The sequence below is a fragment of the Fringilla coelebs genome (assembly GCF_963513975.1).
Source record: "Fringilla coelebs genome assembly, chromosome: 13".
In the NCBI taxonomy this organism is placed as follows: Eukaryota; Metazoa; Chordata; class Aves; order Passeriformes; family Fringillidae; genus Fringilla; species Fringilla coelebs.
In genome coordinates, this window is record NC_140039.1 from 22,292,566 (window position 1) to 22,309,347 (window position 16,782).

Consider the following 16,782-nt stretch of genomic DNA (forward strand, 5'->3'; position numbering starts at 1 on the left):
TGTATGGGCAGGGTTTATGGCTTCCTTTTTACTGTCCCATGCATAACTAATCTTGCATCCTTGTCCACCCACACATATGCATACTTCCAAAATATTTCTCTATCTTTATGTCTATGGAAGTTTGCTCTTTCATGTTCTGACTAAATTACATGACAACAATGAGTTTCATTGTTACATTTCATCATTTCCTTCCCTAGCCAGTTCTAAACTTCGCAATTCTTCCTAGGGGCCACATTCTGCTTCAGAAAGCCTATTCTCCTCACAGGCTCAGACTTGCTAGGTTTGGGGTGGCTTGCAGAGAAGGAACATAACCCCCCTTGGAGAGACTCAGGTACAAGTTATACATATGGTCCTGAATGTAAAGGGAAGGTATAACTGTAAATGTAAAATATCTAAGTGTACTGTTAATGTAAATTTATATCTCTGCCTCCTATAATGCAGCAAAATTGGACTGTTTTTTTGACTAATCACTAGGTTTCGGTATACTGTGCATAGGACTTATGATGTAGTACTGGGCACAACTGCTTTGTTGATAAGATGGTGCTTGCCACTGTCATAGAGGATGAAGTGCAGAGTCTCCTTGCCAAGGTCACCTGTCTTCTAGTGTCTCTGATAACTACCCTCGACATAATAAGAAATCAAACCTGTTTGTTGGTAGTGAGGCTGAACTCTGCCTCTCCTGATTCACAGAAGGAAAAAGCCAAGAAGGAACGGCTAAAAGCATCTGACTAAGCTTTTTTGTGACCTTTCAACATGGCTGTCCTGTGGAAGTGCCTGCATCTTCCCAGGCTGCCAGACACTTCCTGAATCCTGAACTAAGCATATGGAAGCTCCCAGGAAATCTCATACTGCTTTAGCCCTATTTTAGCTGTTACGGCATCAATATGTAGCACAGTGGAGGCACAGAACATCAGGCAGTGTTTCTATTGGGTTCTTCTAGAGTGATTTTACTGACCTGTGAGCATCACACGATACTGGAAGACACGGTGTACCACTTTCAGAAGCTGGTGTTTCACACTGTAAGGGCTGTCACCGGAGCTTTGCTGTCCTCAGCGGAGGGGAAGAAACACAGACATCAGGGGGAATGCGAGCTCAGCAGCAAATTGTCATCTTAGTTTTAATCCTAGTTATTAACTCTAACACATCCTCAAAGAACTTGATAAGTTAATAAGTGACTGAGAAACCACTCCAATATGTTTTAGCAAAATATATACTCATGGATCAGTAGATTCACCAACACAAATTCTGTATGCACACACAGGAGTGTGTGGGCAACAGAGACAGAAACAAACACATCACACACAAGTGAACTTCTCACTTCAGTTTTAGCACCAGGTCTGTGAAAAAAGACTATTCTTCCATTCTACCCTATGGGTGAGCACTGGTGGAGTTACAGAAAAACATAAATCCTTGAGTAATCCCCATGGCAAAGCCATGCATTAGTGCATGTAAAAAACATGTGATCCTTACCTCAAACTCCTGAATCATGGTAGCCAGTTGGGAATATTTAAGGCACATTTCATCTAGCAAAGCCAAATTCCTGTCAAACTGCATAATGTATGCTGTGTGGTGATGCAGTCTTGATTTTCTGGAGAGAAAAACATCAGCAACTTCCTGGTGTTCGTCCCTAAGTCCACAGAAAGAAAAGAAGATGCAAATAAATAAATAAATAAAAGTAAAGAAGCAGAGCCATACTCTTGCTTATTGTATTAGACCCACAGTGGCTCTATACACTGTGCACTTAAAGACTAGGCTGAACAGCAGGAAAGGATGAGTGCTTCAGGACAGATTGACAACACCACAGGCTGCTCTAGCATGGGCATCATGGAGGCTGGTCCTTCGCCCGTGCCTCTGCCATAGCATCACTGTGAGGCTCCTTTCAGGACATGGCTCCTACTCCTGTAAATAGACCTTCCAATTGCTGCAGTGCTTTGAGCACTGTTTGTGGGGGAGAATATAACATTTGTTGTAATATCAGATCTTCAGCTCTCCTTCACTGCCTGTTTCTCAGCACTGCTTCACTGTCATCTGTCTCAGTGTTCAGGTGCACAGTGTTGAAATATTTATAAAGCATGTACAAGGAGAGAGCAGAACAAAATCTGAGTTCACAAAAGAGGAATCATACTTAAAAGAGGAACGTGGGTTCCTGGGGATGTCCAGAGCAACAGAGTGTCTCGGGGAGTGCAGGCACAGGGAAGGGCTTACTGGAAGCTTCAGGTATGGTAATGACCTGGGAACCTATTTGAGTGCAGGGGTATAACATATGTATATTTGTTGTGCTGGCAGCATTTGCAGTACGGTCCTCTTTTATCCCCAGTGCCATAGAGTAGTTCTGGACAGAACTCTTAGGGTATTTATGGTTGCGTTCCTTTTGTCTTAGGGAGTTGGCAGCATGCTGTTAGAGTAGTGTTGGGGCTTCTTTAGTACCCAAGACATTTTAGGTCCCAGAAACACTGTGTCTGTTTGTGTTCTAAGTGTATAAATCATAAATCATCGGTGACACTTTTTAAGTCTTTCTCTCAACAGTTCCTTGGTGGGCACAAACCAAAACACAGTTTCCTTTAGCCTCTCCTTTCCTTGTTGTATGCTTTGATTGGGAAGAGCAGGGCTGCAAGGAGACCTGCACCCTACATTTAGGATTTTACTGAAAAATTCTGCTAGTTTAACTGACTTCCTTAAATGCTCAGCGGCTGTGCAGAAATAGGATCATCCATTCTCAGTGACCAATGCCTCCTGGGGTTTGGCGAGTTGGAGGTATGTGGTTTCATGCTCCATCATTCAATAGAACCTGGCAGCCTGGCTTAAGTAGGGGGCCTCCTCAGCTGAATAAATTTTGCAGCATTGTCTGTCCTATTGGTGGTCTTATTCTCTCATGGAAAGACTTTTCCCTGTAAGGATGTTTGATGGAGTCCAGTTAACAGGCTGCCAGAGTCCATTTGGCTTGGAAGCCTTGGGTAGCAATCCTTGCCTTGGTGCTGGGAGCAAGGGGCTGTCCCTAACTGAGACCTACACAACTGCTATGTAGATTTCTGTAAGCAAATAATCTTCAGGATCAGTTCTGGCGTAAGTTGTTCCTGCTTTCCACAGCATGAGTCTGTGACCTTCAGGCCATGGGTGTGAAGCCACGTGGTGATGACTGAGAAGTGGCAGGGGATAATGCATATGAAGCTGGCTGTTCTCACACTGACTGATGGGGCCATTTCAGAGTCATGGGCTGTTCACTGCACACATATTTCAGTAATTGATTTCTTAGCCTGACAGCCTCTACATTTACTTCCTTCCTGTCTGTATGCAAAATCTGCCAAAGCGGTTCAGATTCTATTTTCATTTCTGCTGGGATGGTCAAGGGAACACCAATGAGTTTACCCACCTGCTGTGGAGGGTATGTTAAGGCCATCAAACTATGCCATTCTGTACTTGCCATTTAAGGACTCTCTCTTCCAGTTCTTCCAGGATGTCTTGGTGTAATTTATAAATTTCAGGGAGTTCACTTAAACCCTGCTTGAGTTTAACTGCCTCTTGTTCATTTTCATCATCATCTCCGAGCACTTTCAAGATACCTTCATAGAAATCCTGTGAACAACAGCATTGAAATCAGGCAAACAGACTTAAAATATCTTTTCTGAAATTATTACCATTTCTTGACTCCTAAACTATGCTTTCTAAGAATTAAAAGATATGCTATCAACAGCAATAGTGTTCAGTATGGCAAGGAGATGATAGAATATGTTTTCTTTCATCCATTAGTTCATGCACTGTTTCAGCTGAATTCCACAATGCTATCAACCTAAAATAGAACATTTCACCAGATCAAGCCATAAGACCCTTATGTATACAATGATTTGGCATCTCTTTATTTTCTTTTCCCCCTGCTTTCTTGGGTCTGGTTTGTCTCATTTTTACAGTGTTTCTAAACCCCAACATAATTTTTAAAAATGAAGGGTGAGATTCTCACCTCATTGGATCCAACATCCTGACATGAAAAACATTGACAACTACATGGCTTGTGCTAGAAATTGCACTAGCTACACTTCTGAACTTAAAATTTAAAATATGGAACAAATAATTTTCCCTATGAAACCTGAGTCCTTTCTTCCTCATCTAAGAAATGGTTTTCATCATGAAGTGGTTTATAAATTATGTAGGCATAGGGGCAATTACCTCTATATTAAAATATAGCCCACTCTAGTACATAATAGGGCACCTATTTCAGAGCGCATAGCAAAATACTTTCCCAGGTTTGAGTTGCCAAGAAATGAAATTTTGTTCCCTGGACTTTTTGGGACTATCTTATGAACTTCCCTGTGCCATACTGGGATTTATCATGGCATTTCTTATGATGCTGGCTTCTGTCTAGTTAATTTTTTTAAAAGTAGATAGAGTTATTAAGGAGGAGTCTAAAAAGAACAGACTTCCATAAAACTTCCGAATGTCCAGTTATGTGCAACACATCAGATTATGCTTCACTGTGAATCTATACTTTACTTTGGATTGTGCACTTTGGACTGATTAAATCAAGGTTGCTGTACTGATTTCGGCATGGTGAGATCTGGTATGGCTGTGATCCCGCTGAAAGGTTCTGCTCTTACAGAATAGGAGAGAATCTAGTCAAAGAGCTTCAAAATTCCTCTCTCGTGGATAGGGAGTGACTCCAGGCAAGATCAGGTTTTACTTTCCTCAGATTAATTCCTGTTTTTTTTGTTGTTACTGCCAACTGCACTGTCCACACTGGCTCTCTATGAACTGGGATGACTGGATTATCTAATTGATAATAGCCAAGAGTCACACACAGACAATGTTGGGGTTTTTTAGCAACTATAACAGCTGAAACATTTTTTTTTCTGAAAAGCCACTAGAACTAGGTAAAAAAAAGATCATGATGACAGTTTTCTTTTTGATAAAATATATCCTGGATTAAAAAATATCATAAAGATTTCTGAAAAAGTATTACTATGTTTCCTAATTATCTGCATCTAATTTCTGCAACATGTCCTGTCCCAGTAACGTAAATAATCCCAATATTGTGCTACTAAATTTCCAATTTTTTCTGATGTGAGTTAGCCTATCTAAGTTCACGTTTCAGCCAGTGTATAATTCAGAAGTTTTTCAAGCAACCAAACCAATCAATCTCTCTTCTGGATGCTTTTACTAACTCAAAGGAATCTGCAACCTTTTGAAGTCCTCAGTCATCATAATTAATCCAGACCACGGAAAGGGAAAGAATCTAAAGAGTTCTCTCAGCTTATTGTGCCTAGAAAAGTGAATAGCTTGTAGTTCACTAGTGATGTGCTTAAGTAATCTATTACATTACAAAGATGTCATCTTTTCCAAATTAACATCAAACAGCTCTGTATCTGTCCACTTTCCACCACAAAAAGCAACAGCATTAACACTCCTTTCCCACAGCATCTCACTAGATTTAATTAGTTATTAATTGTCTGTCCCCTTGATTATAATGAATTCTCAGACAAATAATTAAATTCCAGTTGCCAGCTTTCTAATGATTAACAAAAACCCTGCAGCATAACAGTAATCACTATAAACATCCATTAAAAATAATTATGTTACTGTTGAAAATGCTGAGTGTCTGTGAGGCCATTAATCAAATGCAAAGTGCTTTTCTAACCTCACTAACTGTAATCAGTCATGGCACCTGAATGTCTTCAAGTCTCTCACAAAAGCCCAATGTCTAAGTACGGGAGGTACTAAACACTGAGTCTATATAATTCCCTGATGGATCAAAACTTTCTTACAACAGCTTCATGAGCAGAAGCTGTTCAGTTCAGGCCTCTGGTGTGATAGCTACAAAGCTCAATGTCATCCAGGGTTGGATGAGCCTACAGATCTTATACCAGTCTTATGCCTGTACTTGCATGTGCATGGAAAGCGTAACCCAAACTGCCTAGGTGACACAGAGGGTTAGCAACCCAGCTATGAAAATACATTTCTGAACACAAACCTTTTTCATTACATTTTGGGCATCCGTACATAAGCCCTTTATAGCCATCAAATGGCCATATCCTTAACATCCCTGATATAAACCCTACAAATAATGAAGTGAAACAAAGAGGATCAAACCCCACAGCCACAAGGGTTGTTGGCTTTGGGTTTTTTTCTTTGGTTTGTGAACATCACTAATACACACAAGTTACGTCTTTTCCCTCCAGAGATGCCTCTGAAGAATTCTGTTCTCTGCTGTAAATGGGGACTGTAGCCTGGAGTTTGTTATAAGAGTATGAGACCAGAAGGAATTCAGGGATTCAACAATATCTTAGGGTTTATGTGGAGCCCTGCCTAACTGGCACACGGTTGGCTCTTGGAAGAGAATCTGGTGCCCTCCTTGAGGTGATGAGCCTCCCCACAGGATGCTGGGATATGAGATGTTTTACTGATGCTGGGAGTGCTGGGCGAAAAAAAAAATTAGGTACATGGCTCTGGGCTACAGAAAAGTAGACCAATTTACTTAGGATCAGCAACCTTGATACTTTTCTAGCAGGTAGTTATTTCTAAGTACTCTTTCAAAGAAGTCAGCAGTACCAGCAACCAGAGGTTTTTGGTAGAGCACTTATCAAGAAAGTTCTGTACAGGATTCAACATCTATATGAAAGGTGATATTCTAATAAAAGGGCAAGAGGTGTAGTTAATTGGACAAGAGTTAATTCTGGGTTTAGCTTCCAGGATTTTGTGAACAGATGCAGAAACAGCGAGTTTGTGTATCATTTCTCTCCAACAATGGTGGCGAATATGCATTTGAGCTAGAAATTGTGACGTTCTGGTAGAAAATGGTGATTACAGAGCAAAGTCACTCTTTAATAGGCCAAGAGAAATATCTGAAACAAATAGCATTTCTGTGAACAAAAAGTGCACATTGAACTAGAATTAACAGATTGCTAGATTGTGATTGAATTAGAAAAACTGTGAATGCCTGCAGTCTAAGGATTATGGGTGACCTTGATTCCAGGTCTTGAAAACAAAGTGTCGATTTGCTCTTTATTACAATGTCTCATTGGGAGGAACAAAGGTCGTACAAAGCGGAACAGAGCTGAACTGCTTCCCAAATTTTGAATTAGCTTCACGTTGTTGTTAACAAGGTAAAGAAATCTTAACTCAAAAGGATGCAATGCAATGCTTTGAAGATGTTAATCATCTGCTGTTCTTGCCAGAGAAAAACTATGTAAATTTACATGAAGCAGAGATCTGACCTCTACTGCTGTCATGGCTGAATCAGCTTTTCCGCATATATCTCTAGTCTATATTAAAGAAAAGGGAATGGTGTGATGGGTGAATAAATTCCCCTGGGATATTTCTACAATTTTTAAAATAGATGTGTGAGTTCCCATTAAGGAATAACACTGAAAAAAAAAAATTAAAATGGAGCAAGTGTACAGAGCAGATTCACTAGTGAAAAACTGCAGCTATTTTTCTGCCTTTGTCTTCATATGGGGATATCGGCACTTCAGCTACAGAAATCATGTCTGCACACAGCGTGTTTTTACCTTGTTCACACCAAACACCCACCTGTCATCCAGATTTTTATGCTTTTCAGCAAAATACATACATACATTGACATACATGCATACAAAATAACTTTACATGTATATCTAGAATTGCAATTGCTTCCCCAGTCGAACTGGTGTTTTAATGGACCAATACTAATGGGAAGTCATCATATTTGACGCTTTGTAAGGTGGCTAGGGAGGACAACAGGAAATCTTGTTGCAGCCCAAATTACCTAAGGAAAGTCTACACTAATTGCATAAAATGGGCCAGGATTTTACAACCACTCTCACTTCTAGAATGAAGGTGGATTTAATAGATTGTGCATATTGCAGAATCCAAAGCTCCTTTGGACATCTATGCATTATATCTGAGGGGAGGGTGAAGAGTTCAAAGGGGGAAAAGACAGCCTCCATATTAAAGCCAAATGCAGACATGAGGTGCTGTACAGTACCCTCTGAACCAAGTCTGACTCATGGAGATTCCTGGAGGTACTGTATCACAGTCAGCAGCCCTTCTCTGAATGATAAAAGTGGCACTCCTGAATTTAAAAAGTGACACATCTCCTATAACAGGCTGAATGACCCCTGATCTGTATGGAGCAGTGATCTCACATTTCTCACTTCTTGACTCAGCAGAAACAGTGCCAGATGAACAGCAGAAAATGCTATCGCAGCAGCCACAATTAGTCCCTTATCCTGCCATACAGGGTACAATCTAGGTCAGGAACCCTGACCTCAGCACACACTCACATGCAGCCAAAGACACATTCATCCAAAACACTGCAAATGAATTTCAGAACTAGCAGACTGTACAGTATGCACCAAGAATATTGTATCGGTGCAGCTTTTTACCAGGGAATTCTCCTGATCCAGATGTGCTGGTGTGGCTTCCTTCTCCTTTAAAGAGATACACAGATAATCTGAAAGGTATTTTGGCTCAGCATTCCCACTGTGGAAGCTCCCTGGCCAATACATAGTTATTTTCCCACTGCTGATGAACACAACAGTGAATAAATAAAAGAGAAAAAAATCAGCCTAGTGTAAGTGAGGGCACGCTATTCTTTTGTAACAGCCTGTCCTTAGCTTGTTATAAGAGCTTCAGAGGGACTAACAGCAAGCTAGCTCTTTGCTTAGCCAGCATGTTGTATTCACTAAAACATTTTATTAGGAAAGTAATGACTTGATTGGTCCAGCAGAACTTTGAAGATCATCCAAGAAATTCACAGTTGTAAAAAAGGCTCAGCAAATCATCCACTGGAAGTGTAAATAATTAGAAAGATGGAATGAAATAATTAGATAGATGGAATTCTGTTTTGTCTAACATGTAGCAGTGGTTCCTAAATTAGGCAGTTAATTTTTGTCTTTGAGAATGTGCCACATACAAGAATTCTGAAAGTAGAGTTTAATCAATGAGGTTTAATCTTAGGTTGGAGGCTTAAGCACTAAGATTATTTTGTTCTTTTTTTATGTCCTAAGATCTATTTTGCAGTCATGAACACTGGGATGTCCAGTGCAGGGTTGAATTCCAAACTGCTCTGAAGGCTGGAGAATCAGCACATATCGATCTTTATCATATTCATAGCTATATCTCCAAATGCTTAGGAAGCATAAGTCTAGGTCTCTTTGTTTCTAACAATTGTGGTCCATTGTTTGAGGAAAATGCAAACCAGGAAACAGGGTCAATTTTCTTTTTCAAAGGAGATGTTTGGGCTGATGTCTTTTCAGTGCAGAGCTGCCCTTAATTCAGTAAATATCTTGGAGGGAAGTAATAACTTCAAAGGGGTTTATGCACAAAAGCCAAAGGCAAAATAAACATGTTCCACTATTAAAAATGAAAGGCAAAATAAATGTGATCAGGATGCACTATCAAGCAAATGCTTGATCCCATACAGACTGGGATCCTGAAGCAATCTGAGTCACACTAGGTTTCATTTGTGTACATCTTGTAAAGCCATTTGAAACAGACAGCTGAGGGGAAGCAAATAAACCATCTTGGTGATGTAGGAAATTTTAGGCTGAGAAAGCCACCTGCAGCATTTTGTTCAGGAGCAAGTAGTAAGAGAAGGATGTCAAGTGCAGCCTGCACTTCTGGGGAAGCATAATAGGAGACAGAATGATAAAGCTTGAAGATTAAATGATCCTGAAGGAAATTCAAAGGCTAATCGACTTTGGAAAAACTGTGAGTACCAAGAGGTCGTCAGCTTGGACTAGAAGGCCCTGCCAGTTCCACCTGCTCAGACCAGAATGGGTCCTGAACTCACTGCTGCAGAGAACTGCATTACTTTGAGTAGGGCAAGTAACAGCTAACCTTTTAGATTATTATCACTACTACCACACAAATGGAAACCAAGTTTGTGAGCTAACACAATGTTTCCAGTCTTCCAGTTCAATAGCAGAGTGGGTGTATGGAAATGTCATCATTTTGGCAATCAATCAGTTTATTAAAGTCTCTACTGAAAGGCCAAACAGAATCTGTTGTGCTGAATGAACAGCAGCACTAGCCAAGCCTGGAAATGAGATGGGAAATTGCTCTTGCTGCAGGCTTACGAAAAGCCCTTTTTTTCCTTTCTGAAAGCATCTAGGGTGTGGTTTAATTCTTTGCCTTTCTTACCAATATCTGTATTTACATGAGAAGATGAAACTTGAGACTTTATGCTAAGCATTTAGAAACTGTTTTCTTGAGAAAGTTGGTGATGGGAAACAGAAATGCATGCCTGGGTTGAGGAATGTTGTCAAGGACGGTCCTAACTGGCCATGAATGGTGTGTTGTACCTTGAGATCAGTTTGGTGACTGTGGGCACTCTTGGTTGCTTCTGAAATCTGCCAGTGGAACTTGTGTCAATAGCAAGTGCACAGGAAAGCATGTTTTTTTCCTCATGGGACTATTCTTAAAACTATTCAAATACGGAAAAGGGAACAATTAGATTATTGTAACTTTAAGTGTTATGGCAGTATTGAAAATATTGCTTTGGTTAGGCAATAAGCAATATTACCCCTACATTCTAAGGGACTTGCATGTTGTAATATTGGTAATAGTTTCTCTAGATATCCTGAACAATACACTGGGCAGCAGGTGAATACAAAGATCCAAAGATCCAAGTTCTGTCCAAAGTTGGGACAGAAAAAGTGACAGTGTTTTCTAGATTGAATGTGTTTGCAAATGTTTGGAGAAACCTGCAGATTATTTCTGAATGCCACTGCAGTAGATAGGTATCATACAGACATCAGCTTATACCAGTAGAGATGGGGTATGCCAGGGTGACAGTCAATGAAACTCAGAAACATACTCTCTGAGCCTTTTCCCATAAAGATTTTTGACTTCTTCTAAACCAAAGACTGCCCGAACTAGCAGATAAGTGTGAAAACAGGCTGCCTGTTTCTCTCTTCTCCCTCATTCCCTGACACAGGTTCCATTCATACATCCTTACTAGGTAGAAAGCCAACTCATAAAAAAAATTAAATCTTAGCTGAGAAACTTGCTTGTTGGCTCTGCTGAAGAAATGCCTCCTGTAACCTGAAAGGTTACAAGACACATATGAACTTTTCCACTGTATAGGGAAATAATTAATCAAAATTGTGGTTTTGCCCTTCTTAGACTTCATACGGTTGGTGACTGCTCATTTGTACGATGGCTCCTTCCAGTTCTCAAATTGATGAGATTTTATTAAACTTTCTAACCCAGGGAACTGGGACAGGGAATGTCACAGTGCATGGTTACAATTATTCTGACATTTTGCAACCAATAAGTGGCTTAACTTTGCCCACCAGTGCATTCATTCAAGGGTTTACTTTGGTCCATTTCTTACTTTCATTTGACATATTACCTTCTCGTTTTTTTCTCTTTCTATTTTCCTTAATTTCTTTCATAACTAGGGAAATAATGAGAACATGCTAAGTATTCATAAGATTCCTTTAATCCAGTGGGATGGGCAGGCAGGGAAACAAATTTCACTACACAGGGATTTACCAGAGGAAGCAGAAAAGGGAAGGGATGGGGAAAAGTCCTCAAGTATTTATTTCCTGACCCAGTAACAGCATAGGCAAGGCAGCCTGCTATAGCAGTCATGAGGGTGTGCAGCCATTTATACTGTGGATAAAGGCAGTGAAAGGCATTTCAAGTTTGGATATATACATTGAAAAGTTTTCTGGCATTAGTAAGTTACTTGGGTTTACTCTGCCCTTTGGAGTTTATGTTTGTTTCCGGTAGTCCATGAGAGCTCAGCAACTTAGTAACTAGTGAGGATTACTGTTATTTTTTGCCTGTTGCTGTTTCTTTTTTGTGGACTACTGTTTTTTCTCTTATATCTACTCCTGTTCCTTTCTCCTAATTGGTGGAAAGGGATTTGTTAAACCAATGGGGAGGTAACTCATTTTAGAGTATCTGTCTCTTAAATTGTGTTAAACCAAAACACTGTGACACAGTGTGGATACCCAGAGCGCACAGGCTATTACCAATACTGCATTATCAGAAAACAAGAAGCTTAAATGCAAGCATAGTGAGTCCATTAAAACCAAATCCCCATGCTTCATAGCTCTATTCCTATGTGTCTCACTGTGAAGGGAGAGTCCACTCCTGTTTATCACCATCTCCTTCTCTGCACTAGGCTTGTTATGCACCTTACACCAGTCACAGCCTCAAGAAGCCCCAACTGTTGGCCAACACTTTTCCCTCTAGATGACAAATAATAGATTAGAATGGTTCACAGTAAGCCATTTCTCCTCAAATTCACTTAAATCCCTTCAGTGCTTTTAGGTCTTTTAAATTGCAGCTAAATAAAAGGGTGTCTAGGTTTCAGTGATTAAAATTATTTACTTACCATACGTAACAACTGGAGCATTTCCACATATCTGGGGAGAGAGACAAACTTTTATTAACTGCCATCAAATGAATACTGAAGGGTGGACTGCATAGCTTTAATTTTAGAAGCACAACAGGTAGATTATAAAAACAAACTCACACTTTTTCTGAAGACATTAGTTCCTGGGCAATGAGGTAAGCTCTAGACTGGCCTTCTTTCTGTCAACAGAAGAAGTCAGAAGCAATTAAGAGATTTCTCATTCTACAGAATAAAGCAGGGTTAAAGAGCACTTTAAACTGACATATTTCTATAGTAAAAATAGTGGCCTTTATTCTTTGTTGTTCAGTGTCTGGCATCCTGGACTTTCCAAGACAGGCCGTTTTCCTCAATTCAAATACTAGTAATACAGTACAATATAATAGCTGCTAATACAGATGGCAAGTTTGAAAAATGTCTTGCTATTGAAGGAGGAGTGAAAATTTTTGTGGATTTTTACAGGTCCAAAATTTGTCAAAGAAGCAGAAAGTGCTTAACTTTGAACAGGCTAGCTTCACAGCTGTTGAAGATATACCACTTGGAAAGGGAAGTTCTTTATCAAAATGGTCATATTCCAAACTGTTCTGACTGCTCTCAGTGAGACCTGTGGAAGCAAACGGGACAAAGGGCTTTATTGCATACTAAAGAAAGTGTCTAAACCCTAAATGGCCATAAATATCTCCAGAATTAGTTCAGTACTTCACCAGATAACATTGTTTGAAATCTCAGAGGTGTCTATTTAACTGGTCGGCATCTTGGAAAACACAGATAACTGTGAAAGAAGAAAACTGTATGGCTCTGAGGTGCAAGTGGCTGATAGTATTTTGGTCCTAATTCAGGATTCATCCTTATGGTAAGAGATGGGCAAAGCATAGAAATATCTACTGAATGTACTGGGAAAAGTTTGACTTTTTCAGCAGTGATGAAGTAAGGAGCTAAAACTCTGTGGTCTAGTAGTTGCAAAGAAATGCAGCCCTCAGTGATCTAAAGTGGACTCAGGGGAAATGAGTGCAGTATCAAGTCTTTGTGACATTGCTTGCCAGACCAAGTATGCTGGTAAGAAGGCTCAGTGAAGCAGAAAGTCAAGAGTCCCTACGTGGCTGCCATGGCCTCCATCTGCGAAGCAAAGGCTTGAGCAAGGCCCAGGGGGCAGCTTCTGAAGAGGGAGCTGGGAGAGAGCTATACCACAGGACTAGGCACATGACTGGCTGCAGGGAGTTAAAATTTCTAAAATGCTGGTAGCTTTGCAGTCTTACAATAATCACTTGGACTTTGTTTCAGAGAGTGAATAGTTGAGGGACCTGTGCCCACTCTATCCCCTGTTCCCAGAAATCTGTCTACAAACACTGTTGTGTATCTCAGAGTTAGCTTCCTGGTTAAACAAACAGCAATTAAATAACCCAAGACAGACAATGCATAGAGATACTCTCAGACTTGTTCTAGACAGACCATGTGACACTGAAGTCCCCAAATTTTGCCTATGACACATTAATCATAAAGATTGGTGGAACTTTGGTGACAGTGCCAGTCACTCCCCTCTAAGCATAGTGGCAGCTCTCAGTTGTGCTGACCCAGCTGTTTGCATGACCTTGATCAGAACCCAACTAGTCTCCTTAAAAAACTGAACCAAACAGATCCAGCTTAAAAAAAACTGTGGGGCTGGAGGCAAAACTGCCTCCATGGGGCTAGGATGGAGTTGTTTGGCCTAAGAGCTGCACAAGCAGATCATAGAACAATTTTCTAAACCAGAAGCATTGTGCAAGTCACTTCTCTGGAGTACTCTTTTGGAGTACCCTCTGCATTTCAAAGCAGGACAGCTCATGAAAACATGGAACCAGAGGCTCCATCACTGTGTGTGCCACTAACTTGCCATACTAACATGGACAAATTTAATCTCATCATGCATTTTATTACGTGTGTGTTGTACTTCAGAGTGTATTGTAACTTGATTATACTCAGCCAAGAGTGCTACAGTCACAATCAGAGGCTCATAACAGTTTTATAAGCTTCAGTATCCAAGTGACTTCATAATGCCCCATTTGTAATTGTTATGTACTACGTAGCAGTTTATGGTAGTGCTAATGGTAAGTAATCTGAGGCATTACAAGAACAATTCACTGTTTCAGGTTAGCTCTGTCAATCAGGGAGAGTGAAGGAAAAGTAGTCTATATCTGTCTTCCAGATCCATCCTTGAAGAGCTAGACTGCAGCTGTCCTGGAGGATCTGCATAATTATATAAATCAAGACCTGTCCCTTGAAAGGCATCTGAAGTAGGTGCTTCCGCAAGGCACACAAATCTGTAGTTCCCAACCCCAGGACATTTCAGTTTTGTGTATGTGCACGAGCGCATATTTTAATATGTTTAAGGTTTGCAAAACAGAATGATTCCTGGAGTCTGGAAACCAGTGGAAATGTGTAAGGAGCAGCAAAGACATTCTTATGTACTGCTGCTTTTGAGTCAGTAGCTGCCCTGCTTGTTTTGCGACCTTTGAGACTCTGCTTACTGGTCCCTGTTTGTGCACAGAGCAGGTCTTCTCCATATATCTTTTTTTGATTCAATGTAATTTTAAATTCTCAAGATGGAAACTAAATGCTTTGGAGTGAGACTTTTTTCCTGACATTCAAGGCAGGCCTTTCTTGCTTTTAATGTTGCCTCCACTGTCCATCTTCAGACTACATTCTTTGCCTTTGCCATGTGCTGTAGAGGTAAATTATTCCTAGTGCAGTGGGGGAGTAAAGGACTGATGGCTCTGCCATTTCTAAATGAGCACCAGACAAAAAGCAGAGAGCTAAGAATCCAGGATCTTCTGCAAATTGCTTTTCCCTCTCCAGGTTTCATGCATTTACCACTTTTAGGGTTTTTTACCTTGTTGGTGAGACTGGGATCACCAAGGCTGCTTTCATCGTCTTCTGAACTCTTTTGTTCCTCGTCTGATGTGACTACTTCCATTGGTGTCACAGAGACTGGGCACGCCTTGTAGGGCTCAGTGTAGGCACTGCAGAAAAACAGAACAGACTAGCTCAATGGTGTTATTCCCAGACTCACTGTTGCTCAGACATATAGAATCCCTGCAGAACTGCAGGGCTTGGAAAGCAAGATTTATCAAGCAGGGTGTTTTGGTTTGTTTTTTTTTTTTTTTGGCTGCTATGTTCAAAGGCGACCATTTAGGCAAGGAGAAGACTCTGAAAGGAGCAATGGGAAGTTAAATGAACTTTTTCAAGCTTCCCCAAGAGATCAGTGTTCTGGCCCAGTTTGCAGTAAAAACTTCATACTTAGTTGGAAGCAGAACTGCTTTGCTCCCCCATAGTCAATCCCTCAAAATAGGTTCAGTAAAATCACACTAACAATTTTAAATTGAAGTTAGATACTGTGGTAATGGGTTTTCTGGGAAAACATCAAAAGGATGAGAAAAGTATAAAGGTAATACCAATGTCATCAATTAAACTACAAGATACTCAGGTTCTAGAATCCTTGGATTGTTTCAAGGGAACATGAATTCAGCTCCAAAAACCCAGAGAAAGCTGTGCAGTAAGAGTACTGGACCTGGTGTGAAACACAGGCCAGTGTAGTACAGGCCTGTGGCTTCACAGCATATTCTTAAAAAAAAAAGGAATTTTTAATTAAAATTGCCAGTGATCTCAAAACCTTGACAAAGCATGACTAAAGCTGATCTGTATATGCCTAGCTCCAAATTCCCATTGCTGGATCTTGTTAAACCTTTGCTGAACTGGTGGCCAGTCTTTCAGATTTTGTTACTGTGTACTCACAAGCTGTATTCAAGTTGTCCCTTAATTTTGACTTTTATATGAAATAGGTAAGATTTTGGTGTCTCACTATGTCATGCCACTTATGATTTAATAATTCTAAAATCTCTGAACTTCATCCAATCATGCATTAGTATTATTCAATTTACCAATCATTTTAGCATCAGCTTTTGCTGCCATCCACTTTTGATACTGCTCTTGGTTCTGCAACTCATTATTCTGGCACTGCCAAAAGATGGATACCAAGCCATACATATAAGCTGTAAAACCCATCTATTCCTACCTGACTTTACTGAGTTTTCACATTCAAGGATCAGATTTGGTTTTTTGACCGCAGTGTCATTCTAGGAGTTTATATACAGCTTATACACCACAGTGGCCCCAAGCTTTTTACATTTTTAGGGCAAGGTTCCTGTGTTGAGCCAAGAGGACGAGTCTTTTGTCTTGAGAAACAAAATCTGACATCGCCATGTTTTCTAGTAGACATGTTGGCCAGCCAGGTCAGTCTGTGATGTGGGCCTGGATTACTCAGCTGTTATTATTTCTATGCTTCTCATTTCCTCTGAAACACTAATTTCCTTTCACATCTCTGCTTCATCCCTTTATTCTTCTTTCATCTGCTTGGAGATCCCAGATGTGAATAAAGCGAAGGCATCAAAGCCAATACTAGAGTAACATAAGGC

General features: G+C 40.3%; 1 protein-coding gene across 1 annotated transcript in view; it reads right to left on the reverse strand.

The window, feature by feature from the left end:
- The window catches only part of FGD5 (FYVE, RhoGEF and PH domain containing 5), a 74,394-nt gene that overhangs the window by 31,804 nt on the left and 25,808 nt on the right, over window positions 1–16,782 (reverse strand). Inside the window, exons 3-8 of the mRNA XM_084214628.1 lie at window positions 15,201–15,330; window positions 12,458–12,516; window positions 12,317–12,347; window positions 3,422–3,573; window positions 1,471–1,627; window positions 956–1,043 (exon numbers count right to left, since the gene is read on the reverse strand). Coding sequence (XP_084070754.1) covers window positions 956–1,043; window positions 1,471–1,627; window positions 3,422–3,573; window positions 12,317–12,347; window positions 12,458–12,516; window positions 15,201–15,330 — 617 coding nt within the window. The remainder of the gene's footprint in view (window positions 1–955; window positions 1,044–1,470; window positions 1,628–3,421; window positions 3,574–12,316; window positions 12,348–12,457; window positions 12,517–15,200; window positions 15,331–16,782) is intronic.